This window comes from Oncorhynchus mykiss, chromosome 1 (genome assembly GCF_013265735.2).
Source record: "Oncorhynchus mykiss isolate Arlee chromosome 1, USDA_OmykA_1.1, whole genome shotgun sequence".
Lineage (NCBI taxonomy): Eukaryota > Metazoa > Chordata > Actinopteri > Salmoniformes > Salmonidae > Oncorhynchus > Oncorhynchus mykiss.
The window spans coordinates 84155692-84183268 of NC_048565.1; the positions used below are offsets into that span (position 1 = coordinate 84155692).

Genomic DNA, 27577 nt, shown 5'->3' on the forward strand with positions numbered 1-27577 from the left:
TATAACAGAACTGATGTTGCAGGCGAAATCCTGAGAAAAATCCAATCCGGAAGTGCCCCATATTTTGAAAGCGCTGGGTTCCAATGAGTCCCTATTGAGCTGTGAATGTGCTATCAACCAACTTACGCTTTCTACGTATTCCCCAAGGTGTCTACAGCATTGTGACGTAGTTTTACGCATTTATGTTGAAGAATAGCCGTAGGCGGCTACATTGCGTAAGTGGTCACCTGATGGCTCCCAGGGTGACTCTCGCGTAAAATACAGAGGTAGCCATTACTCCAATCGGTCCTACTGAAAAACGAATTGTCCCGACGGATATATTATCGAATAGATATGTGAAAAACACCTTGAGGATTGATTATAAACAACTTTTGCCATGTTTCTGTTGATATTATTGAGCTAATTTGGAATATTCTTCGCCGTTTTCGTGACTGCAATTTCCGGTCGATTTCTCAGCCAAACGTGAAGAACAAACGGGAGCTATTTCGCCTACAAAAATAATATTTTGGGAAAAAAGGAACATTTGCTATCTAACTGGGAGTCTCCTGAGTGGAAACATCCAAAGTTCTTCAAAGGTAAAGGATTTAATTTGATTGCTTTTCTGATTTCTGTGACAAGGTTGCCTGCTGCTAACAAGGCATAATGCTATGCTAGGCTATCGATAAACTTACACAAATGCTTGTCTAGCGTTGGCTGTAATGCATATTTTGAAAATCTGAGATGACAGTGTGATTAACAAAAGGCTAAGCTGTGTCTCAATATATTTCATTTGTGATTTTCAAGAATAGGAATATTTTCAAGGGATATATTATGTCCGTTGCGTTATGCTAATTAGTGTCAGGCGATGATTACGCTCCCGCATGCGGGATGGGGAGTCAGTAGAGGTTCGTGCTGACCAATGTAAACCTTGGCTAAAAGCTGGATATTTCCCAAATGTTAGTATATACACTGAACAAAAATATAAATGGAACATGTAAAGTGTTGGTCCCCCCCCAAAATCACAAATTTTCCATATGCACAAAAAGCTTATTTCTCAAATTTGTTTACATCCCTGTTAGTGAGCATTTCTCCTTTGCTAAAATAATCCAACCACTTTACAGGTATGGCATAAAAAGAAGCTGATTAAACATGATTATTACACAGGTGCACCTTGTGCTGGGGACAATAAAAGGCTACTTTAAAATGTGAAGTTTTGTCACACAACACAATGCCACAGATGTGTCAGGTTTTGAGGGAGAGTGCAATTGGCAGCTGACTGCAGGAATATCCACCAGAGCTGTTGCCAGAAAATTAAATGTTAATTCGTCTACCATAAGCCACCTCCCACATCGTTTTAGAGAATTTGGCAGTACGTCCAACTGGTCTCAGAACCGCAGACCACGTGTAACCACGCCAGCCCAGGACCTCCACAGCCGGCTTCTTCACCTGAAATTGTCTGGGGGGTATTTATGTCATTAAGAAAGCTCTTTTGCAGGGAAAACATTGTCTGGGCCTGGCTCCCCAGTGGGTGGGCCTATGCCCTCCAAGGCCCACCCATGGCTGCACCTGTGCCCAATCATGTGAAGTCCATAGATTAAGCCTAATGAATTTATTTCAATTGACTGATTTCCTTGTATGAACAGTAACTCAGTAAAATCTTTGAAATTATTGCATGTTGCGTTAATATTTTTGTCTGTTTGCATGTTGCGTTTATATTACAGTATGTTTAATCAAAATGCAGCTTGTTCAACAAAAAATTATGGAGTATGTAAATTAATTATTTTAATGCATGCAATAGATCACTCCACTCTTTCTAGACCTTTTCCAATTCTGATTGATCATCTCATTGGGATATGTGTGGTGCTGCAAAGATATATATAAATCTTTATTATACTTTGTATATTAAACCCACAATGGTACCGGTGTTACCACAAAATATCTTCAGGCGCTATATAAAAAATATACACATCATCATCATAGATCATATTGATTTTTATTTATCTGTTTAAGAATCTTTTTTATATACTTTGTTTTACTCTGTAATACAAAAGATCACACCTCTAGTTGAATCCATTCTTATGAGAAAGCACAGCTGAAGACTGCCTTATTTATTCAGGAACCAGCATAGACATAGAATTACATTATAGTAATTATATTTCTATGGTTCCTAGTGGCTGCCAATATGTTGACCAGAGATTTCAGTCCAATCCCCCTTGGATCTCCCAAGGCAACAATATAACCAGTGTAACAGTTCCATAATGACCGGGGTGTCATGCTTTAGGCTAATCTATCATGCAATGTCCAGCACAAACCCCTACATTATCTGGACCGACTCTGACAGACAGGGAAAGACATGCAATCATGCCATCCACATTATCTACATGTCAGTGAGGGAGTCTCACAGTCAGGGACAGGAAGACTAGGAAGTGTTATTTGGCTTTTTTGAGTGACGGAGGGAGAGGGGGGTGGGTCTAGTAATACTCGGAAGAGTATTCACAGTCCAGAGTGTGTGAGAGAGGACAAGGGAGGGAGGCCTACAGTACAGTTTGACAATGATGTTTTGTTGCTTTCACTGTGATACCATCAGGGAAAGTGCCACCAAAGGCTTCCTGATCCACGACCCCTGACCTCATGGATCCAAGAAGGCTCCATAACAGTCCCAGCAGCCGATGCAGCATCAATATCTTTGACGGGCAGCTTTAGGTTTAACCAATAAATGTTTGTTTCTTCTTTTGATATGAAAGTCTGTGCTAGTTAACAGGAAAGAGACAGAGATTTGTTTCTTCCTTTCATATGAGAGTGAGATCTCCCAAGCTGCACTCCCTCTTATTGCTACATGCTTCTATCTCTTCTGTGTCCATACAAAGGGGTCAACTACATGAGAAAGACAGAACAGTCACGTCCAGAACTGAAAAGAGCATTATGAGTTTTTGTGCAAAATTATCCCATGTATTCTCTTGGTGTAGCCTAGTTTGTGTCTTAGCCGGTGTTGATAACTGAATGGTTGCACTTGCTATGTGCCAAGAATCGTTATACACTCCATTAAAATACTCCAGTGTTTCTGTAACTCAAAAAAGACCAGGCTGTCGCTTAAAATTGCTACTTCTAGATGAGTTGATGATCCATTGAATACTGTATATATAACATGAGAACACATTGTAAAAGTGGAACATTTGCTCTGAGTCCTGTGGACAAATGTAAACACAGTCGAGGGGTGATGCCATCTTTATTGTGATGTCATAATTATGTGCTGGTCGTCAGGTAGTCACCCCTGTGTGCTATATACAGAGATGATTTCACTTGACTTGATCTGAGATTTGTGCCCTTTATCTGAGACTCCCATTGCTTTCAATGCCCTGATTTGAGCAAGGTTTGAGTGATGCCTGCTTGTTTCTCAAGTCAAAAGTCATAGTATACATCCCATAGAGTGCTGGTACTATAGCTGGGCAATCAAACCCATGTGAGAAGGCAAGGAGGATGTGTTGGTCTGAGGGTGAATCTCAATCTGGAAAGGAAACCACTTTAAACTGTTGAGATACACCCTAAACTTCTTTCAAGTCCGAATGGCGAAGTGATGGAGTCCTTTCTGACTGCAGGTAGTCAGTCAGCTGTTCCTGTGAGGCCCTAGAGGAGGGTGCATCCCAGTGTCTAGTGGAGTAACTCAACCCTGAGACAGAGATGCTCCCTGTCCATGACAGCATACACACTTAGAGAAAAGGGTTCCAAAACTATACTTTGGCTGTCCCCATGGGGGAACCCTTTTTGGTTTGAGCTTCTGCATGGAACCTAAAGGGTTCTATCTGGAACCAAAACTAGTTATTCAAAGGGTTATCCTATGGGAACAGATGAGAACCCTTTTAGGTTCTAGATAGCACATCTTTTCCTAAGAGTGTAGAGAAGTAAAGAGTGCTGGTACTGTGGTTAGGGGAGTAAGTCCAGGTACACCCTCTGTAGTCTGGATGCAAATTTAAAACGGTAACCTGTTCTCTAGCCAAAATAAGTGCACTACATAGCGAATAGGGTTCCATTTGGATGCAGACCTCTCAGTAGCAGTGATGGGGAAATCAGATCAAATCAGGGTGCTGGTACTAATTGTCATGGGAGCGAGTGGACACTGGGGTTATACAACTCCCTATCTGGTCTCTAAATTTCACTGGGGTATGACAAATCCCTGTCTGGTCTCTAAATCTCACTGGGGTTAGGCAACGCCCCTGTCTGGTCTCTAAATCTCACTGGGGTTAGACAACGCCCCTGTCTGGTCTCTAAATCTCACTGGGGTTAGGCAACGCCCCTGTCTGGTCTCTAAATCTCACTGGGGTTAGGCAACGCCCCTGTCTGGTCTCTAAATCTCACTGGGGTTAGACAACGCCCCTGTCTGGTCTCTAAATCTCACTGGGGCGAGAGGACACCCTTGTATGGTCCCTTTAGATCTCAGTAGCGGCGATCTCCTCGAAGTGGATGTCGTTGCTGCCGCTGTGGACGTCGTAGTCCTCTACATCTCTGTTCTCCAGCTCTAGACTGAGCTCTCTCATCACCCTCTCCAGATCTCTGTTCCTCCTGTACATCTGGATGTAGTTCTGCTGCAGCTGCTTCTGGTAGCGGATCACCTTTTCCTTCTCCTCCTGCCAGACCCTCCTCTCCTCCTCAAATCCTCCCAGCTGCTCCTCACTGCTCCTCCTCTCATACATCAGCTCTGCCCTCAGCCTCTCCACCTGACACACAACACATGGATTGATTGGTTGATTAACTGATTAGTGGAATTTATTTGATCATTTCAAAATCCACAATGTTAAAACAATACACAACAGAGCAGTATAAAAAATAAGTATTATTCAAGCACTATTCTCCAATGAAAATGGTTAAAAATGGATTGGTCGGTCATTGTTTTTCCAAGTGTGTGGTTTTAACATGCATTACAGTGCAGGTTTTACTGTCTGAACACCAATAGAGAAACCACAGAAACTAGTGCAATGGTGTGAGGGATGGGGGTTCATATGAAACTGAAAGAAAGTATAAACATCGTTGTTGGAGCTCACCTGTTGCCTGAGTCCCAGCACAGCTTCAGCACTCTGCCTCTGAGCCTTGGTCTCATCACTCTCCCCTCCCCAACCCAGCCTCCCCTCCTCCGCCTCTCGGTACCCCACAGAGGGGCAGAGGCCCCCCCTTCCACCCCTCACACCCCCACGCCCCTGGGGGAGGGGCAGGCTCATACATTGGCCCTTAGTGGCTGGTGCCTGGCCTCCAGGAATATAACCTCCTCCCTGATTGGCCAGGGCATCTCGGAGGTGCGCCAACTCTTCCTCCAAGCGTCCAACTTTCTCGCGGAGCAGCTCGGCTTCGCTCTTCCTGCGCTGGAGCTCATTCTCGCAGACCTCCAGCTCCAGGGAGCGTGTTCGTAGTGCCGACCCAGCCTCCTGGGTCGTAGCCTGGCAGTTCTGGAGATCGGACCTGACCTCTCTCAACTGGGACTTCAGGACCACCAGCTCCCCGCCCTTCTGGCTCAGCTCTGACTGGCTCTCCTTCAGTTGCTGTTTCAAAAGGGAGATCTCACCTGATTTCTGACACACCTGGGGAGGGAGGGAGGGAAGGAAGGAGGAAATGAGGGAGAATAAATATTTTGTGAATATTGAGATCACTTACCTTGAAATGGTGTACATGAATCAACCTTAACGCCTGACCCACCCACCTCCCACTTGGTCTCTTCTAGGCGTGGTCCCAGCTGGGTCTGCTCTCTCTGTATAGAGGCACACCTCCTCTCCAACTCTTCCCTGTCCTGCAGCAGAGAGGAGAAGTCCTCCTGGAGCTTCTTCTTCTCCTGCTGCAGTTGGAACACCTGACATAAAGACACAGTTACATGCTGACCACACCGCTCGTGTCACATGTGTGAGCATTGCAAAATAAATTGTAACATACATGTTATTCAATTATTGCACCCCCACTGCTCGCGTGCGCCATTGAGCGTCTGTGTTGCCAAGCACTAATATAGAAGTCAGTTCTCTTTGTGACGCTGAACGGAGTGCAAGTCCTGCCTCTCCCATCTTCTCATTGGTGCAGATACCCACGTGCCATCTCCTCATTGGTTATGCCCACATGGGTGATTGAAAAAATAACTGAGTTCGGTCTGTCGCCATGGTAACTATGGAAGTTAGATGCCAATCGCCATATAAAGTCCAAAGAAGAAAAAGCCTGGAAGGAGGAGAGATGACTAGAAACGATTCGGTTGACCATTTTAAGTGTGGATTAATTGTCGGGAGTAGAGGACCTTGTGCATTTCAGGTAAAATAACAACTCAACGTTTATATCCCAGGACAAATTAGCTAGCAACAGCAAGCTAGCTAAATAGGACAAATTAACTAGCAACTGCAAGCTAGCTAGCTAAATTGCCATAAATGTTTAATGCTTTTCAACCTGTCCCCAAATTAATATAATTGGTTCAGAGTTTTTTTTATATTTTAACCTGCGTGTCAGGATCGTGTTTGGTGTGGGGGGACAAAATCAATATGCGCACGTGCACAGACGGTTTGGGTACTGTGTTAGGGTGACATTTTGACAGAAAATTAAGAAATGAAGAAACGCTACCAAAACAGAAGCAACATATAATACAGTAATAAACAATAATAATAATAGCTTTTTATGTAACTTGCAACAATACCTGTCACACAAAGAAGGGCCCTGCTTCCCAAACTAAGTTGACTGAAGTATCTCTGTCTGTTACCTGTAGCTGTAAGGCCTGTTGTACTCTCTGGGCCTTCTGTGAAGCCTGTTTCATCTCAGAGGAACAGCTCTGTCTCAGCTCTTCCAGCTCTCTCTCACAGCGAAGCTGCTTCTCCTCGTATACCTACAGGACAGGAGGTCAGGGGTTAGACGTCACAGTTTAGAGGTTACATACAGATACCACATCCAGAGGTCAAACTGTAAACCAGCACTAGTACGGCACAAAAGTTTACACTGAACAAAAATATAAATGTAACATGTTGGTGCCATGTTTCATGAGCTGGAATAAAAATGTCCATCTGCACAAAAAGATTATTTTTCGCAAATCCTGTGCACAAATTTGTTTACATCCCTGTGATTGAGCATTTCTCCTTTGCCAAGTTAATCCATCCATTTGACAGGTGTGGCATATCAAGAAGCTGAATAAATAACATGATCATTACACAGGTTACACATTCCTTGTGCTGGGGACAATAAAAAGCCACTCTGAAATTTTGTCACACAACACAATGCCACAGAGTCTCAAGTTTTGAGGGAGCGTGTAATTGGCATGCTGATTGCAGAAATGTCCACCAGAGCTGTTGCCAAAGAATTGAATGTTCATAAGCTACCTCTCACGTCGTTTTAGAGAATTTGGCAGTACGTCCAACATGCCTCACAACCGCAGACCATGTGTAACCACGCCAGCCCAGGACCTCCACATACAACTTCTTCACCTGCGGGATCATCTGAAACCAGCCACCCAGACAGCTAATGAAACTGAGGAGTATTTCTGTCTGTAATAAAGCCCTTTTGTGGGAAAAACAAATTCTGATTGGCTGGGCCTGGCTCCCAGGTGGGTGGGCCTAGGCCCTCCCAGGCCCATCCATGGCTGCGCCCCTGCCCAGTCATGTGAAATCCATAGATTAATTAATTAATTTAAATATCAACTTCATCATTGAAATTGTAGCATGTTTAATTTATATTTTTGTTCAGTATATATGGAATAATTGAGCTTAGTAATAGAACCAGCAGAAATGACAGAAACAAACATTTTAATCATATTGCTCCTCGAGGCAACACTTCAGTTCTGCTTAAATCCCCTTTCACCTGACAGATGGCGGCCTCGTTCTCGTCCAGGTTCTCTCTGAGTTGCTGCAGCTCCAGGTCTCTCTCCCTCAACTTCTCCTCCAGCTCCCTCACCACCCCCTCATAACCCTCCAGGGTCGGGGGCGAGCGCCCACATGACCCGCTGTCCGACAGGGGCTGGCCTCGCCCACTCAGCGACCCTGTGCTCTTACTGGTCGACGACCGCCCGCTGTCCGAGTTTGAGTGACCGTGGGAGGTAGAGTGGGCGTGACCTCCGTTGATCCCCGACCCTCCATTTGTGGTGGTGGTTCTCCCAGGATCCGGGCCCACCCTGGACCCCCCAGACCCTGAACCCGACCCGGAGGCCTCGCTATTGGCCAGGCTGTAGCCATTGCTGCTGTGGGTGGGCAGGCTGGACAGGGAGTTACGGCCAGAGTCTGACATGGAGCAGGAATGGCTGTTGCGAGCATTGCGTCCTCCGCTGTATGAGTTCCTCTTGCTATCTGAGGAAGAAGACGAGCCGACCAGAGGTACAACGTTCCCGTAGCTCCCAGTGCCATTGACCACGTTATTGAACACGGTATTCACGTTATTGACCACTGTATTTCCATTATTCCCATTGATCGACAGGGGCAAGAGGAGGTTGAGGCTGCCTTGGCTCTCAGAGAGGTTGCCCCCTGGTCTCGGGGAGAGGTATTGTACTGAGTGGCGGTTCTTCGGGACCACCGGTTTGAACGCGGTGGGACGGATCAGAATCTTCTCCATGTTCTGCAATGGAAGACAGTATTTGTTAATGAAGACAGTATTTGTTAATGAAGACAGTATTTGTTAATGAAGACAGTATTTGTTAATGAAGACAGTATTTGTTAATGAAGACAGTATGTGTTAATGAAGACAGTATTTGTTAATGAAGACAGTATTTGTTAATGAAGACAGTATTTGTTAATGAAGACAGTATTTGTTAATGAAGACAGTATTTGTTAATGAAGACAGTATTTGTTAATGAAGACAGTATTTGTTAATGGAAGACAGTATTTGTTAATGGAAGACAGTATGTGTTAATGAAGACAGTATTTGTTAATGGAAGACAGTATGTGTTAATGAAGACAGTATTTGTTAATGGAAGACAGTATTTGTTAATGAAGACAGTATTTGTTAATGAAGACAGTATTTGTTAATGAAGACAGTATTTGTTAATGAAGACAGTATGTGTTAATGAAGACAGTATTTGTTAATGGAAGACAGTATTTGTTAATGAAGACAGTATTTGTTAATGAAGACAGTATTTGTTAATGAAGACAGTATTTGTTAATGAAGACAGTATGTGTTAATGAAGACAGTATTTGTTAATGAAGACAGTATTTGTTAATGAAGACAGTATTTGTTAATGAAGACAGTATGTGTTAATGAAGACAGTATTTGTTAATGAAGACAGTATTTGTTAATGAAGACAGTATTTGTTAATGAAGACAGTATTTGTTAATGAAGACAGTATGTGTTAATGAAGACAGTATTTGTTAATGGAAGACAGTATTTGTTAATGGAAGACAGTATGTGTTAATGAAGACAGTATTTGTTAATGGAAGACAGTATTTGTTAATGAAGACAGTATTTGTTATTGAAGACAGTATTTGTTAATGAAGACAGTATTTGTTAATGAAGACAGTATGTGTTAATGAAGACAGTATTTGTTAATGGAAGACAGTATTTGTTAATGAAGACAGTATTTGTTAATGAAGACAGTATTTGTTAATGAAGACAGTATTTGTTAATGAAGACAGTATGTGTTAATGAAGACAGTATTTGTTAATGAAGATAGTATTTGTTAATGAAGACAGTATTTGTTAATGAAGACAGTATTTGTTAATGGAAGACAGTATTTGTTAATGGAAGACAGTATGTGTTAATGAAGACATTATTTGTTAACCTCTCTAGCAGGTGTGGGATGGTAGCGTCCCACACCTGGCCAACATCCACCTGGCCAACATCCAGTGAAATTGCAGAGCGCCAAATTCAAAAACAGAAATACTCATTATAAAAATTCATAAAACATACAAGTGTTATACATCGGTTTAAAGATAAACTTCTTGTTAATCCAACCACAGTGTCAGATTTCAAAAATACTTTACCGCGAAAGCATACCATGCAATTATCTGAGAACAGCACCCAGCAGAGAAATCATTAAACAGTTACCAGCCAAGTAGAGAAGTTACAAAAGTCAGAAATAGCAATAAAATGAATCACTTACCTTTGATGATCTTCATATGGTTGCACTCACAGTATTTGTTAATGAAGACAGTATTTGTTAATGAAGACAGTATTTGTTAATGAAGACAGTATTTGTTAATGGAAGACAGTATTTGTTAATGGAAGACAGTATGTGTTAATGAAGACAGTATTTGTTAATGGAAGACAGTATGTGTTAATGAAGACAGTATTTGTTAATGGAAGACAGTATTTGTTAATGAAGACAGTATTTGTTAATGAAGACAGTATTTGTTAATGAAGACAGTATTTGTTAATGAAGACAGTATGTGTTAATGAAGACAGTATTTGTTAATGGAAGACAGTATTTGTTAATGAAGACAGTATTTGTTAATGAAGACAGTATTTGTTAATGAAGACAGTATTTGTTAATGAAGACAGTATGTGTTAATGAAGACAGTATTTGTTAATGAAGACAGTATTTGTTAATGAAGACAGTATTTGTTAATGAAGACAGTATGTGTTAATGAAGACAGTATTTGTTAATGAAGACAGTATTTGTTAATGAAGACAGTATTTGTTAATGAAGACAGTATTTGTTAATGAAGACAGTATGTGTTAATGAAGACAGTATTTGTTAATGGAAGACAGTATTTGTTAATGGAAGACAGTATGTGTTAATGAAGACAGTATTTGTTAATGGAAGACAGTATTTGTTAATGAAGACAGTATTTGTTAATGAAGACAGTATTTGTTAATGAAGACAGTATTTGTTAATGAAGACAGTATGTGTTAATGAAGACAGTATTTGTTAATGGAAGACAGTATTTGTTAATGAAGACAGTATTTGTTAATGAAGACAGTATTTGTTAATGAAGACAGTATTTGTTAATGAAGACAGTATGTGTTAATGAAGACAGTATTTGTTAATGAAGATAGTATTTGTTAATGAAGACAGTATTTGTTAATGAAGACAGTATTTGTTAATGGAAGACAGTATTTGTTAATGGAAGACAGTATGTGTTAATGAAGACATTATTTGTTAACCTCTCTAGCAGGTGTGGGATGGTAGCGTCCCACACCTGGCCAACATCCACCTGGCCAACATCCAGTGAAATTGCAGAGCGCCAAATTCAAAAACAGAAATACTCATTATAAAAATTCATAAAACATACAAGTGTTATACATCGGTTTAAAGATAAACTTCTTGTTAATCCAACCACAGTGTCAGATTTCAAAAATACTTTACCGCGAAAGCATACCATGCAATTATCTGAGAACAGCACCCAGCAGAGAAATCATTAAACAGTTACCAGCCAAGTAGAGAAGTTACAAAAGTCAGAAATAGCAATAAAATGAATCACTTACCTTTGATGATCTTCATATGGTTGCACTCACAAGACTCCCATTTACTCAATAAATGTTTGTTTTGTTCGATAAAGTCCCTCTTTATATCCAAAAACCTCAGTTTTGTTTGCGCGTTTTGTTCAGTAATCCGCGGTCACAACAGGCAGACAAAAAATCTGAAAAGTATCAGTAAAGTTTGTAGAAACATATCAAACGATGTTTATAATCAATCCTTAGGTTGTTTTTAGTCATAATAATCAATAATATTTCAACCGGACAAAAGCTTCGTCAATGAAAAACCTCTGGGACACTGCAGTGTCCACTCATTCAGAGTGGTCTTACTCCCTAATTTTTCAGAATACAAGCCTGAAACAATTTCTAAAGACTGTTGACATCTATTGGAAGCCATAGGAAGTGCAATTTGAGTCCTAAGTCAATGGATACTGTAACGGCATTCAATAGAAAATTACAAACATAAAAAAATCCCATTTCCTGGATGGATTTTTCTCAGGTTTTTGCCTGCCATATCAGTTCTGTTATACTCACATACATTATTTTACCAGTTTTGGAAACGTTAGAGTGTTTTCTATCCAAATCTACCAATTATATGCATATCCTAGCTTCTGGGCCTGAGTAGCAGGCAGTTTACTTTGGGCACGCTATTCATCCGGAGGTGAAAATAGTGCCCCCTACCCTAGTGAAGTTAATGAAGACAGTATTTTTTTAACGGAAGATAATATTTGTTAATTGTTCCTGTTGTTCATACAGTGGGGCAAAAAAGTATTTAGTCAGCCATTTAGTCAGCCACCAAAGTTTTTAGTCAGCCACCAATTGTGCAAGTTCTCCCACTTAAAAAGATGAGAGAGGCCTGTAATTTTCATCATAGGTACACTTCAACTATGACAGACAAAATGAGAATAAAACATCCAGGATTTTTAATGAATTTATTTGCAAATTATGGTGGAAAATAAGTATTTGGTCAATAACAAAAGTGTATCTCAATACTTTGTTATATACCCTTTGTTGGCAATGACAGAGGTCAAACGTTTTCTGTAAGTCTTCACAAGGTTTTCACACACTGTTGCTGGTATTTTGGCCCATTCCTCCCTGCAGATCTCCTCTAGAGCAGTGATGTTTTAGGGCTGTTGCTGGGCAACACGGACTTTCAACTCCCTCCAAAGATTTTCTATGGGGTTGAGATCTGGAGACTGGCTAGGCCACTCCAGGACTGCTTCTTCTTACGAAGCCACTCCTTCGTTGCCCGAGCAGTGTGTTTGGGATCATTGTCATGCTGAAAGACCCAGCCACGTTTCATCTTCAATGCCCTTGCTGATGTTTTTTTTTTTGTTATTGACCAAATACTTATTTTCCACCATAATTTGCAAATAAATTCATTAAAAATCCTACAATGTGATTTTCTGGATTTTTTTTTCTCATTTTGTCTGTCATAGTTGAAGTGTACCTATGATGAAAATTACTCTCATCTTTTTAAGTGGGAGAACTTGCACAATTGGTGGCTGACTAAATACTTTTTTGCCCCACTGTATCAAGTGCATTTCCAGACAACTCACTTTACTACATCTTAACATTGTTGTATTTAATGATAAATAATGAATTATTATCATGTTCATGATTTTCCTTATTCCCTGATATCAAAATCAATTGAATCAAGACAAGGCCCTCTCAATCCTATAGTATCATAGCTCCGACCAACACTTTACTGGCATTTCCTTGTTAAATAAAGGGAAAGAAATATAAAAGAAACTGACATTGGTGATTTATACCAGCAGTGTTAATTAGAAATGCCTGGTCTCCTCCCGTTGAAGACAGGCACACTGATAGGACGGAAGGTCATTCTGAATGCTCTGATTGGCTTCATTAATATTCATAGGTTTCCAGTAAGCAGCTTTTCTAATGATTTTGAGTATGTCACGACATAAGAGAGAGGGGGAGAGAGAGAGAGAGACAGGGGGGAGGAGAGGGTGGAGAGAGGAAGAGAAAGTTGTAGGGATGGAGAGAGAGAGATAGGGACGGATCAAGAGAAGGAGGAGAGAGAGAGACAGAGAAAGACAGCTCTCTACACTGGTTCGGTAAGCGGTTTTCTTAATGGTTTCCCTCAGCCCTCATTAAGTGCGTCAGAGAATATGAGATAGCTCTGACATTGATTATATAGACGCGAGGTGACTGACTGTTAAAAGATCTATAGCTAGCATTGTCTGAGCTGTGATCATGGTTCCCGCTCTATAAATAGAAATGAATAGCCAATCAGAGAGCAGAGAGGATCTAAGGTAAAACATGTCGCATAGTAGCACCTCAACACCGGTGCTGTTAATTAGCTGGGAGTAGTTGGTTAATAGTGAGGTGATGAAATGTTCACTTCACCATTATATAGAAGTATTATTAGTTAGCTAGACTCTATGTTCTGTATATGAGCTTAGTGAGGATTTTACAAGTGAAACTTACAATTGAGAAAAAATAAAGAAAAAAAAGTATACTAATGATAGGCTTAATAAACACAATGACAATGCATGGGCATTACCACCAGGAAGCTGGGATGGTCTTTTCTTGACTATATAGTTAATATAGGACTTATTAGGGGTACCCAGATACCACAAGCTCGGAAACCACTTGACATTTTGGGAATCCCCCTCCGAAACTCACCTTCTCCAGTTTTCCCGACACAGGGATGAGTTTGGGCGGCGGCCCGCTGATATTCCCGTTGAGACCTCGGTTATTCCTCTGCTCCTCCGAGTCGCTACACGGACTCCCCACCGTCACCACATGGTTATCATTCTGGTCTCCTACAGTCACTACCTCCTCCCTCACAAACCCATAGTTCCCATTCCCTCCACTACCACCACCACCTCCAGCCACACACCCAGCCCCCCCAGCAGAGTTACCCGCCCGAGGCTGCTTCTTTGTGGGCAGTGGCGGCGGCTGGAGCTTGGTGGGCTGGAGCTGGGTCTGGTTGTTGATGATCAGTAGTTGTTCCAGGGAGCTCCCGCTGGGCAGGGTGTTGCTATCACCCTGGAGCTTGAAACAATTGGTAGTTGGGTTGTTACGGCGTGGCTTAGTGCTGAAATAAAAATAATTATCATTTAGAATAATCATTGATAAGAATTACAGTATACAACACTTTTCCAGTAGCTCTTTTCCATAGTAAGGGAAGAATCACTAGCCTGGCCCCAGGTCTGTTTGTGCTCTTATTTGGTATGATAATCCCATAAGGAGTTGTCAATAGAGCAGAAACAAGGCAAAAGACTGGCATCCAGGCTAGAAAATCACCTTGTCCACAACCAATTTGGTCTGAGTGCCAGATCTGTTTGTGCTACCATGCCAACTACTTGTCACTTATTCTCAAGCCGTGTTTGTCTTGACCAGGACAGCAATAGAGTGGGCAAGGGCATGAACAGACTGGCACCCGGGCTACGACCGATGAGTAGCACCCTACCTGAACTCTCTGGCAGCCCGGCAGTGTCGCTGCTCCTGATGGGTCCGGCCAGAGATGAGGCTGCTGACGGAGCCCATGGTGGCTCCGGGGACAAAGGGGTCACAGGGCCCTCCGACGACAGGGGAGAGGGTGACGATATGGAGGCTTGTGGGAGGCTTGGGGTGGTCAGTCACAGACACAGGCAGGGTCTGAACCAGAGCCATGTTACCTGGACAACACCAGACATACACCCAACACACTCTGCAGAGAGAGAGAGAGAGAGAGAGAGAGAGAGAGAGAGAGAGAGAGAGAGAGAGAGAGAGAGAGAGAGAGAGAGAGAGAGAGAGAGAGAGAGAGAGAGAGAGAGAGAGAGAGAGAGAGAGAGAGAGAGAGAGAGAGAGAGAGAGAGAGAGAGAGAGAGAGAGAGAGAGAGAGAGAGAGAGAGAGAGAGAGAGAGAGAGAGAGAGAGAGAGAGAGAGAGAGAGAGAGAGAGAGAGAGAGAGAGAGAGAGAGAGAGAGAGAGAGAGAGAGAGAGAGAGAGAGAGAGAGAGAGAGAGAGAGAGAGAGAGAGAGACGCAGTAACACAATTAGACCCAACCCAATTAGACCCAACCCAATTAAGAGAAAATAAGAATATATTTACACATTGCAAAGAATGAACACAGAAACTGAGCTCAGTAAGCATAGCCTTGCTATTGAGAAAGGCCACTGTAGACAGACCTGGCTCTCAAGAGAAGACAGGCTATGTGCACACTGCCCACAAAATGAGGTGGAAACTGAGCTGCACTTCCTAACCTCCTGCCTAATGTATGACCATTTTAGAAACATGTATTTCCCTCAGATTACACAGATCCACAAAGAATTCAGATAAACTCCCATATCGACTGGGTGAAATACCACGGTGTGTCATCACGACATGAAGAATTGTGACCTGTTGCCACAAGAACAAACACCATTGTAAATACAATCCATATTTACGTTTATTTATTTTCTCTTTTGTACTTTTTGCACATCGTTACAACACTGTAAATAGACATAAAACAACATGTGAAATGTCTCTATTCCTTTGGAACCTTTGTGGGTGTAATATTTACTGTTTACTGTTCATTTTATATTGTTTATTTCACTTTTGTTTATAATCTATTTCACTTGCTTCCGCAATGTAAACATGTTTCCCATGCAAATGAAGCCATTTTAATTTAATTGAGTTAGAAAGAGAGATAGAGAGAAAAGTTTAATTTCAATGGAATTTTGTCAGGTCATCATGACGGCTACTGTTGGCTTCTTCACTGATACAGTTAAAATGTCACACTCAAACCATCAGTATAGGAAACAGAGATAGAGTGTGTGCAGAGGGTAGAGAGAGTTCAATATCTTGTGTGTGTGTGTGTGTGTGTGTGTGTGTGTGTGTGTGTGTGTGTGTGTGTGTGTGTGTGTGTGTGTGTGTGTGTGTGTGTGTGTGTGTGTGTGTGTGTGTGTGTGTGTGTGTGTGTGTGTGTGTGTGTGTGTGTGTGTGTGTGTGTGTGTGTGTGTGTGCTTGGTGTTTAAGTGTTTCATTTCCAGCCAATATTATGCTAGTGTGAGTTGCCTCGGGGACAGATAGGGGACATTTTATATTTAGCCTGTTGTGCATCGCTCAAAGCTGTCTGGCCAAGAGGAATAATACAACCCAACTATGATGGCACACTGCATGTCAGAGCCATCAATCACAAACACACACACACACACACACACACACACACACACACACACACATGTGTTTAGCAGATGTTATTGCGAGTGTAGCGAAATGCTTGTGCTTCTAGTTCTGACAGTGCAGCAATATCTAAGAAGTAATATCTAACAAGTAATATCTAACAATTTCACAACAAATACCTATTACACATAAATCAAAGTAAAGGAATAGAATTAAGAATATATAAATATATGGACGAGTAATGTCAGAGCGGCATAGACTAAGATACAGTAGGATAGAATACAGTATATACATATGAGATGAGTAATGCAAGATATGTAAACATTATTAAAGTCACATTATTAAAAGTGACTAGTGTTCCATTTATTAAAGTGGCCAATGATTTCAAGTCTGTATATGTAGGCTGCAGCCTCTCTGTGCTTGTCAGAGCCGTGTGTATAGGTGCAGGGAAGTCAGGCGCAGGAGAGTCAAACGGAGTGTAAATGTCTTTTAATATATGTCCACTTAACATGCTTCAAACACTAAATATGTACATACATAAACGAACATGGGTACGAGGACCCGTCGCGCACCTATACAACATAAAACAACACTTGACATAAAACAATCTCTGACAAAGACATGAGGGGAAACCGATGGTTAAATACCCAACATGTAATGAATGGGATTGAAAACAGGTGTGTGGGAAGACAAGACAAAACCAATGGAAAATGAAAAATGGATCAATGATGGCTAGGAGGCCGGTGACGTCGACCGCCGAGCACCGCCTGAACAAGGAGAGGCAACGACTTCGGCAGAAGTCGTGACAGTGCTAGTGATGGCTGTTTAACAATCTGATGATAGAAGGTTTGAGATAGAAGCTGTTTTTCAGTCTCTCGGTCCCAGCTTTGATGCACCTGTACTGACCTCTCCTTCTGGATGATAGCGGGCTGAACAGGTCGTTGGCATGGGTGGTTAAAATCAAATCAAACTGTATTTGTCACATGCGCCGAATACAAGTGTAGACCTTACCGTGAAATGCCTTCTTACACTCCCTTAACCAATAATGTAGTTCAAGAAGAGTTAAGAAAATACTTACCAAATAAACTAAAGTAAAAAATTATAAAAACTAACATAATAACCTAACAATAACAAGGCTATATACAGGGGGTACCGGTACCGAGTCAGTGTGCGGTGGTACAGGTTAGAGGTCATTTGTACATGTAGGTAGGGGTGAAGGGACTATGCAATCATAATAAACAGTGAGTAGCAGCAGTGTAAAAACAAATGTAGGGGGGGGATCAATGTAAGTAGTCCAGTGGTCATCTGATTAGTTGTTCAGCAGTCTTATGGCTTGGGGGTAGAAACTGTTAACTTCACTAGGGTAGGGGGCAGCATTCGGAATTTTGGATGAAAAGCGTGCCCAAATTAAACTGCCTGCTACTCAGGCCCAGAAGATAGGATATGCATATAATTAGTAGATTTGGATAGAAACCACTCTAAAGTTTCCAAAACTGTTAAAATAATGTATGTGAGTATAACAGAACTGATATGGTAGGCGAAAACCTGAGGAAAATCCATCCAGGAAGTACTATTATTTTGAAAGGCTGTTTTCCCATTGAAAGCCTATCCCCCATACAAAGACTTAGGACCCAGTTCACGATCTCTATGGCTTCTTCTACATGTGGCCAGTCTTTAGGCATTGTTTCAGGCTTTTACTCTGAAAAATGAGGGAGATACAGCACTTTCAATGAGTGGACAGTGGAAATTTCCAGACATGAGTCCAGCGTGTAATCGGGAGTGTGCCTTTCTTGTTTCTCCTTTTCTATTGACAAAGCTTTTGTCCGGTTGAAATATTATTGATTATTTATGACAAAAACAACCTGAGGATTGATTTTAAACATTGTTTGACATGTTTCTACAAACTTTTTTTGTACTTTTTTGACTTTTCGTCTGGATGTTGAGAGCGCGCATTGTGCCTTTGGAATACTGAACTAAACTAACCAATAGAACAGAGGTTTTTGGACATAAGGGACATTATCGAAACAAACAAATTTAACAAAACAAACATTATTGTCTAACATGGAGACCTGGGAGTGCCACCAGATGAAGATCATCAAAGGTAAGTGATTAATTTTAACGCTATTTCTGACTTTTGTGACACCTCTCCTTGGTTGAAAAATGGCTGTATGGTTTTCTGTTGCTAGGCACTGACCTAACATAATCGTGTGGTGTGCTTTCACGGTAAAGCCTTTTTGAAATCTGACACAGCGGCTGGATTAACAAGATGTTTATCTTTAATCCTATGTATAAAACTTGTATTTCTCATCAATGTTTATGATGAGTATTTCTGTAATTTGACGTGGCTCTCTGAAATTTCACCGGATGTTTGTTTGAGACAATGATTACTGTACATAATGCGCCAATTTCAACTGAGGTTTTTGGACATAAAGATTAACTTTATCGAACAAAACACACATTTATTGTGTAACATGAAGTCCTGTGAGTGCCATCTGATGAAGATCATCAAAGGTTAGTGATTCATTTAATCGCTATTCTGACTATTGTGAGCCCTCTCCTTGGCTGGAAAATGGCTGTATGGTTTTTTGTGACTAGGCGCTGAACTAACATAACTGCATGGTGTGCTTTCGCAGTAAAGCCTTTTTGAAATCGGACACTGTGGTTGGATTTACAAGAAGTTTATCTTAAAATGGTGTATAATACTTGTATGTTTGAGGAATTTTAATTATGGGATTTCTGTTGTTTTGAATTTGACGCCCTGCAATTTCACTTGCTGTTGTCAAGGTGTGACGCTACCGTCCCACTGGTTCCAGAGAGGTTAAGGAACCTTTTGGTCCTAGACTTGGCACTCCGGTACCATGCGGAAGCAGAGAAAACTGTCTATGACTTGGGTGACTGGAGCCTGACAATTTTATGGGCTTTCTTCTGACACTGGCAATTATATAGGTCCTGGACTGCAGGAAGCTTGGCCCCAGTGATGTACTGGGCCGTATGCACTACCCTCTGCAGCGCCATACGGTCTAATGCCGAGTAGTTGCCATACCAAGAGGTGATGCAAGTGGTCAGGATGCTCTTGAGGGTGCAGCTGTAGAAATTTTTGAGGATCTGGGGACCCATGCCAAATCTTTTCAGTCTCCTGAGGGGGAAAAGGTTTTGTCGTGCCCTCTTGGTGTGTTTGGACCATGAAAGATCGTTGGGGATGTGGACACCAAGGAGTGGAGCTCAGACCGCCATTTCCTGTAGTCCACGATCAACTCTTTTGTCTTGCTCACATCGAGGGAGAGGTTGTTGTCCTGGCACCACACTGCCAGTTCTCTGACCTCCTCCCTATAGTCTGTCTCATCGTTGTTGTGTCGTCAGCAAACTTAATGATGGTGTTGGAGTCGTGTTTGGCCACGCAGTCGTAGGTGAACAGGGAGTACAGGAGGGGACTAAGTACACACCCTTAAGGGGCCCCAGTGTTGAGGATCTGCGTGGCAAACGTGTTGTTGCCTACCCTTACCAGCTGGGGGTGGCCCGTCAGGAAGGCCAGGATATCGTTGCAGAGGGAGGTGTTTAGACCTAGGGTCCTTAGCTTAGTGATGAGCTTTGTGGGTACTATGGTTTTGAACGCTGAGCTGTAGTCAATGAACAGCATTCTCACATAGGTGTTCCTTTTGTCCAGGTGGGAAAGGTCAGTATGGAGTGCAATTGAGATTGTGTCATCTGTGGATCTGTTGGTTGTGGTATGCGAATTGGAGTGGGTCTAGGGTGTCCGGGATGATGCTGTTGATGTGAGCCATGACCAGTCTTTCAAGGCACTTCATGGCTACTGACGTGAGTGCTATGGGGCGGTAATCATTTAGGCAGGTTACCTTCGCTTCCTTGGGCACAGGGACTATGGTGGTCTGCTTGAAACATGTAGGTATTACAGATTCAGTCAGGGAGAGGTTGAAAATGTCAGTGAAGACACTAGCCAGTTGGTCAGCGCATGCTTTGAGTACACATCCTGGTAATCCATCTGGCCCTGCGGCTTTGTGAATGTTGACCTGTTTAAAGGTCTCGAGTCACTGGGCAGCTTGCGTCTGGGTTTCCCTTCGTAGTCCGAAATAGTTTTCAAGCTCTGCCACATCCGACGCGTGTCAGAGCAGGTGTAGTAGGATTCAATCTTAATCCTGTATTGACACTTTGCTTGTTTGATGGTTCGTCTGAGGGCAAAGCGGGATTTCTTGTAGGCATCCAAATTAGTGTCCTGCTCTTTGAAAGCGGCAGCTTTGGCTTCTAGTTGGGATATGTACGAACGGTCACTGTGGGGATGACATTGTCGATGCACTTATTGACGAAGCTGATGACTGAGGTGGTGTACTCCTCAATGCCATTGGTTGAATCCCAGAACATATTCCAGTCTGTACTAGCAAAACAGTCCTGTAGCGTAGCATCCACGTCATCTGACCACTACTGTATTGAGTGAGTCACTTGTACTTCCTGCTTGAGTTTTTGCTTGTAAGCAGGATTCAGGAGGATATAATTATTGTCAGATTTGCCAAATGCAGGGCGAGGGAGAGCTTTGTATGCATCTCTTTGTGTGGAGTAAAGGTACTCTAGAGTTTTTTTCCCCTCTGGTTGCACATGTAACGTGCTGGTAAAAATGTGTCATTTTTCTTGTTTGCTTCGACCTTATAGAGTTGGTTGAGTGTGATCTTAGTGCCAGCATCGGTCTGTGGTGGTAAATAGACAGCTACGAATAATATAGATGAGAACTCTCTTGGTCTACAGCTTATCATAAGGTACTCTACCTCAGGCGGGCAATACCTCAAGACTTCTTTAATACTAGACATCGTGCACCAGCTGTTATTGACAAAAAGACACACAACCCCACTCCTCGTCTTACCAGACGTAGCTTCTCTGTTCTGCCGGTGCATTGAAAATCCCTCCAGCCCTATATTATCCGTGTCGTCGTTCAGCTCGGTGAAACATAAGATATTACAGTTCTTAAATGTCCTGTTGGTAGGATAATCGTAATCGTAGATCATCAATTTGATTTTCCAATGATTGCATGTTAGCAAGTAGAATTGATGGCAGTGGGAGTTTACTCTGATCGCCTACGGATTCTCAGAAGACGACCCGATCTGCATCCTCTTTTCCTCTGTCTTTTCTTCATGCAAATGACATGGATCTGGGCCTGTTCCCGGGAGAGCAGTGTATCTTTCTCGTCAGACTCGATGAAGGAAAAAGCTTCTTCCAATTCGTGGTGAGTAATCCCAGTTCTGATGTCCAGAAGTTATTTTCGGTCATAAGAGACGGTACCAGCAACATTATGTACAAAATAAGTTAAAAAATAAGTTACAAACAACACCAAAAAACTAACAAAATAGCACAATTGGTTACAGGCATGTAAAACGTCAGCGATCCTCTTCGGCGCCATCTTACACCTAACACTCAGGTTGTTGCCCTTGATGATGTTTTTGGCCTTCCTGTGACATCAGGAGCTGTAGGTGTTCTGGAGGGCAGGTAGTTTGGCCCCGGTGATGCGTTGTGCACGTATGAGGGTGACTGTGTGCTGAGTGAGTGTGTGTGTGTGTGTGTGTGTGTGTGTGTGTGTGTGTGTGTGTGTGTGTGTGTGTGTGTGTGTGTGTGTGTGTGTGTGTGTGTGTGTGTGTGTGGTATGCGAGAATTTGACCACTTCCCAGGCCAGAATCATCATGGATCACATCCTCCTTTCACCTTCAGCCCCCCACCCCTCTCCTCACCCCCAGTCCAGCCAAGGTCTACTCTGCCTGGAATAATGGCATTAGAGGACCCTCCAGGACGGTAGGTGCCCCCCCCCACCCTAATCCTGTGACCCCAGCAGGAGTGGGCCGTAACTGGGCAGACTCCCTCCTCTCCCCCTTGACCTCCAGGGGCCCGGTTTTGTTCCTGCTACTCTGGGATACAAATCCCCAGAGCCAATTTCTCTCTGATGTTGTTCACCGATTATTTCTAAAGTTATTGAAGTAACTACTCCTCCTCCCTCACACACACATTCCCCGCTCCATTCTCCTTCATTAGTTAGACCGAGCTAAAATACACTTCACCTTCTCCTCTCCAAAACTTGCTGAGAAAGTGTGTTTGTTGTCTGAGCTCTACTTTGCCTCAGATGCAGTGAGGGTAATTAGCAGAGGATGATTTGGAAGAATGCCACAAAAACACTGCAGAAGTATCTTGTTCTTTGGAAGCTTATGTAAATACGTTTTGAAAAACTTTAAAGTATGACAATGCCTTAATAGAAAATGCTTTAAACTGTAACAAAGTGCCTAACGAGCTTGTCTGGTGATGCAACTCTATTCCCCATCTTTGAATAGCATCTGACGAATGACTGAAGAGATGTAAAAGAGGAATGAGGCTCCAGATACCTCTCTCTTTCTGATATCTAGTAGATGAGACTGAAGGGTAGTGGTGTGACCGAGGATCTTTATCTCTACCTCTACCCAGATAGGATCCGTCACTGGGAAGTATATGATAAATCTGATAATAACTTCAGGGTTGCCACAGGGAGGAAAGGATTATTACGGATATCTGAGTCATCTCTGGGATTTTACAGAATCTCTACAGACTTCCGGAATGTCTATGGTGCTCCAGAGAGAAAGAAAGGATGGAAAAGCCAGGTATTCCAATCAAGAGGCACAGCAAAGATCCCAAATCTCTTGGGAATGAGGACACTTGAGACTTAATCCTGTTTGGTTAGTGTTTGGTGTGCATATAGATACTGAGCATCATGGGTAAGAGGGGTTTTCAAGGAATGGCCCTCTCCTGTCTCTGTACGCACATACACTGAGTCTACAAAACATTCTGAACACCTTCATAATATTGAGTTGCACCCCCTTTTCCCTCAGAACAGCCTCAATTTGTTGGGGCATGTACGCTACAAAATGTCAAAAGTATTCTACAGGGACGCTGGCCCATGTTGACTTTAATCCTTCCCACAGTTGTGTCAAGTTGGCTGGATGTCCTTTGATTGGTGGACCATTCTTGATACACACAGGAAACTGTTCAGAGTAAAAAAAACAGCAGCGTTGCAGTTCTTGACACACTCAAACCAGTGCGCCTGGCACCTACTATCATAACCAGTTCAAAGGTTATTTTGGCAGTTATTTGTAAGTTTGATCAATCATGCTAATAAAGATCTTTAACAATGCAAGAAAAGTGTGTACACATATAATACTGTATATTATTTCTGTACCTGCTGACGGGAGGACGGCTCATAATAATGGCCGGAACGGAGCGAATGGAATGACATCAAACCATCTGTTTGATGTATTCGATACCATTCCACTGATTCTGCTCCAGCCATTACAACCAGTCTGTCCTCCCCAATTAAGGTACCACCAACCTCATGTGCTCTGTACTGCCTTAGTAATCATGATTCATGACATGTCATATCAAAAGTCTCCTCAAGAACCAAGTTCTCACTAGTTGCTGTAGGGTGTCTGGCCATTTGGCTGAAGAATGCTCTCCTTCCCTCCCTGATCTTCTGTCTAGCAACAAGGATAGATAGAGTTGCAGAGAGCAGTAAATGTCAAGTAACTTACTTCAGCATGGAGCCAATACAATGTTTCCGTGTTTTACCTCTTCTCCTCCCTCCACTCATCCCACTTTCCTGTCCATGCTTATTTTCTGCCACATCCTCTTCCTCCCTTCCTCCCTTCCTTTTTTTCCTGTTCTGGATTATCACTCCACCGCACTCCTGTCTTTCCTCCTGTCCCTTTCCTCTCCAACCCCATTTCCACACCGCTCTATTTCGATGTATCCTTTCCCTTACTAAGCCACCATAGCGTGACGGAACCATGGCAAAGCAACCGTGAGCAACAGGTGTAGGATATCAATCTGATTTACAGTAGGAATCCAGTAGGGCTACAAAGGGCATTGAGCAAGTTCATATGCTTTTTGTCCTTACAGCAGCTGAGGGTTAGGGTAACAGTTAGGGTTTGTGGTGAAAATCACAGCTGTGGAACGGCAGGTAGCCTAGTGGTTAAGAGCGTTGGGCCAGTAACTGAAAAGTTGCTGGTTCGAATCCCTGAGCTGACAAGGTGCAAAATCTGTCGATGTGCTCTCAAACAAAGCACTTAACCCCAATTGCTATGGAAAAGAGTGTCTGATAAATGAGTAAAATCTACAAAAAATGCTTGCCCATATGGTGACTGTCATACTTCCCTCCTCTCTAGCATGGCTAAAGTGATGACAGTTGGATCTAGGTCACAACAACAGCAAAATGGCCACACATGCACTTCAAATCCAATTTTATTGGACACATACACATATTTAACAGATGTTATTGAGGGTATAGCGAAATGCTTGTGTTCCTAGCTCCAAGTATGCAGTAACACACACAGCTGCAGAAGCATTGTCTCCGTTTATCAGATAAGATTGTGTTATCTGGAGGCAGAAATGCACACACGCACACAAGTGTTACGACCTGGATGTATAATTAATGTAAGGAGGGATTTACGTTTCATGAATACAGCTTAATTATGGGTCTCTCTGTTGATTAACGCAAAGACACACACACACTTGAACACTTAAAGCTGCAATATGTAACATTTTGGGATGTAAGTTATTGATCTGTCATTCTCATTGAAGCGGTAAGAAGCGCTAGAAGCGGTAGATCTGTTCTATGTGCGCTATTTCTATGGTTCCTTGTCTTTAGTTTTGGTTTTGCGTCTTCTACTTTTGGTTTTGTACACCAGCGTCAAACAGCAGAAAATACAATATTTTTGGTTATTGAAAATATATTTCACAGCGGTTGATTATCTACACTATAGTTGCTGGTTTTGTCACATAAACTGAAATTAGGCGAACTATTAGAATTTTAACCAGGAAATGGCGGAGCGATTACTGCATATTGCACCTTTAAAATAGATCAATTCTAAACTGACTATAGAGATCGCAATAATACACTGTCACAGTTAACGATATCAGACAGACAGATACATGAGCAGAGAGGTGGAACACAGAGAAGAGAGAAGGGATAAGAGAGATAGAGAAGAGAGAGAAAGAGAGCGAGAGAAGCGAGATAGTGAGTAACTCACTGACTGACTGAGTGACTAGCTGACTCCCTGACTGGCTAAGAGAAACAGAGGTATAGGGAAAGAATGAGTGAGTCATGTTAAAGTTTAAACCATACCTAATAAGGAGCCATGTCCATTGGTCACGCATCCGCTGAAACTTTACATTCAAATCTCAGACGGGTTGAAACAGATACTGTTACTTTAACTCTTTAACAAAGAGAGATCTCCTTTCATGCCTGTCCAAAAGCTTGGAGGTTATTGCCCTTACATTCCTCCACAGAGACTGTCTGTCTGATGTCTCTGTCACCTTGCCTCACATGGCTTTTAGACCTGTAGCGCGTGTGTGTGTCCACTCCTTACTAGCTTATGGCTCCTGAGCGGCACAGTGGTCCAAGGCACTCTGGTTCGATCCCGGGCTGTATCACAACCCGCCGTGATCGGGAGTCCCATAGGGCGGTGCAAAATTGGGCCTGCATCGTCCGGGTTAGGGGAGGGTTTGGCTGGAGTAGGCCGTCATTGTAAATTAAAATATGTTCTTAAATGACTTGCCTAGTTAAATAGAAAAATGAAATAAAAAATAGCCTCTATGGCTGCCAGTTGGTTTCTGTGTTTGCCAGTTGTTCCTAGTTTGGGAGGTACGTAGCTTTGCTGAATGAATCAGTCTGCCACCAGGTTACTAACCCACTACATTAAAGTCTGCTACCAGGTTACTAACCCACTACATTAAAGTCTGCTACCAGGTTACTAACCCACTACATTAAAGTCTGCTACCAGGTTACTAACCCACTACATTAAAGTATGCTACCAGGTTACTGACCCACTACATTAAAGTCTGCTACCAGGTTACTAACCCACTACATTAAAGTCTGCTACCAGGTTACTGACCCACTACATTAAAGTCCGCTACCAGGTTACTAACCCACTACATTAAAGTCTGCTACCAGGTTACTGACCCACTACATTAAAGTCTGCCACCAGGTTACTAACCCCACTACATTAAAGTCTGCTACCAGGTTACTAACCCACTACATTAAAGTCTGCCACCAGGTTACTAACCCACTACATTAAAGTCTGCTACCAGGTTACTAACCCACTACATTAAAGTCTGCTACCAGGTTACTGACCCACTACATTAAAGTCTGCTACCAGGTTACTGACCCACTACATTAAAGTCTGCTACCAGGTTACTAACCCACTACATTAAAGTCTGCCACCAGGTTACTAACCCACTACATTAAAGTCTGCCACCAGGTTACTAACCCACTACATTAAAGTCTGCTACCAGGTTACTGACCCACTACATTAAAGCCTGCTACCAGGTTAATGACCCACTACATTAAAGTCTGCTACCAGGTTACTAACCCACTACATTAAAGTCTGCTACCAGGTTACTGACCCACTACATTAAAGTCTGCTACCGGGTTACTAACCCACTACATTAAAGTCTGCTACCGGGTTACTAATCCACTACATTAAAGTCTGCCACCAGGTTTCTAACCCACTACATTAAAGTCTGCTACCAGGTTACTAACCCACTACATTAAAGTCTGCTACCAGGTTACTGACCCACTACATTAAAGTCTGCTACCAGGTTACTGACCCACTACATTAAAGTCTGCTACCAGGTTACTAACCCAATACATTAAAGTCTGCTACCAGGTTACTGACCCACTACATTAAAGTATGCCACCAGGTTTCTAACCCACTACATTAAAGTCTGCTACCAGGTTACTGACCCACTACATTAAAGTCTGCTACCAGGTTACTAACCCACTACATTAAAGTCTGCCACCAGGTTTCTAACCCACTACATTAAAGTCTGCTACCAGGTTACTGACCCACTACATTAAAGTCTGCTACCAGGTTACTGACCCACTACATTAAAGTCTGCTACCAGGTTACTGACCCGCTACATTAAAGTCTGCCACCAGGTTACTGACCCACTACATTAAAGTCTGCTACCAGGTTACTGACCCACTACATTAAAGTCTGCTACCAGGTTACTGACCCGCTACATTAAAGTCTGCTACCAGGTTACTAACCCACTACATTAAAGTCTGCCACCAGGTTACTAACCCACTACATTAAAGTCTGCTACCAGGTTACTAACCCACT

At 42.5% G+C, this 27577-nt stretch overlaps 1 protein-coding gene across 4 annotated transcripts in view; it reads right to left on the reverse strand.

Moving 5' to 3' along the window:
• Positions 1-1837: 1837 nt before the first annotated feature.
• The window catches only part of LOC110531033 (leucine zipper putative tumor suppressor 2 homolog), a 99421-nt gene continuing 73681 nt past the window's right edge, over positions 1838-27577 (reverse strand). For 3 of the 4 annotated variants that reach the window (XM_021614317.2, XM_036987414.1, XM_021614340.2), the window contains 7 exons: positions 14765-15004; positions 13975-14389; positions 7783-8529; positions 6695-6817; positions 5666-5812; positions 5016-5546; positions 1838-4691 (listed from right to left, as the gene is read on the reverse strand). In XM_021614317.2, the coding sequence (XP_021469992.2) occupies positions 4404-4691; positions 5016-5546; positions 5666-5812; positions 6695-6817; positions 7783-8529; positions 13975-14389; positions 14765-14967 (2454 nt within the window). In that variant the 5' untranslated portion in view covers positions 14968-15004 and the 3' untranslated portion in view covers positions 1838-4403. The remainder of the gene's footprint in view (positions 4692-5015; positions 5547-5665; positions 5813-6694; positions 6818-7782; positions 8530-13974; positions 14390-14764; positions 15005-27577) is intronic. The other variant, XM_036987419.1, reaches the window with a different exon arrangement.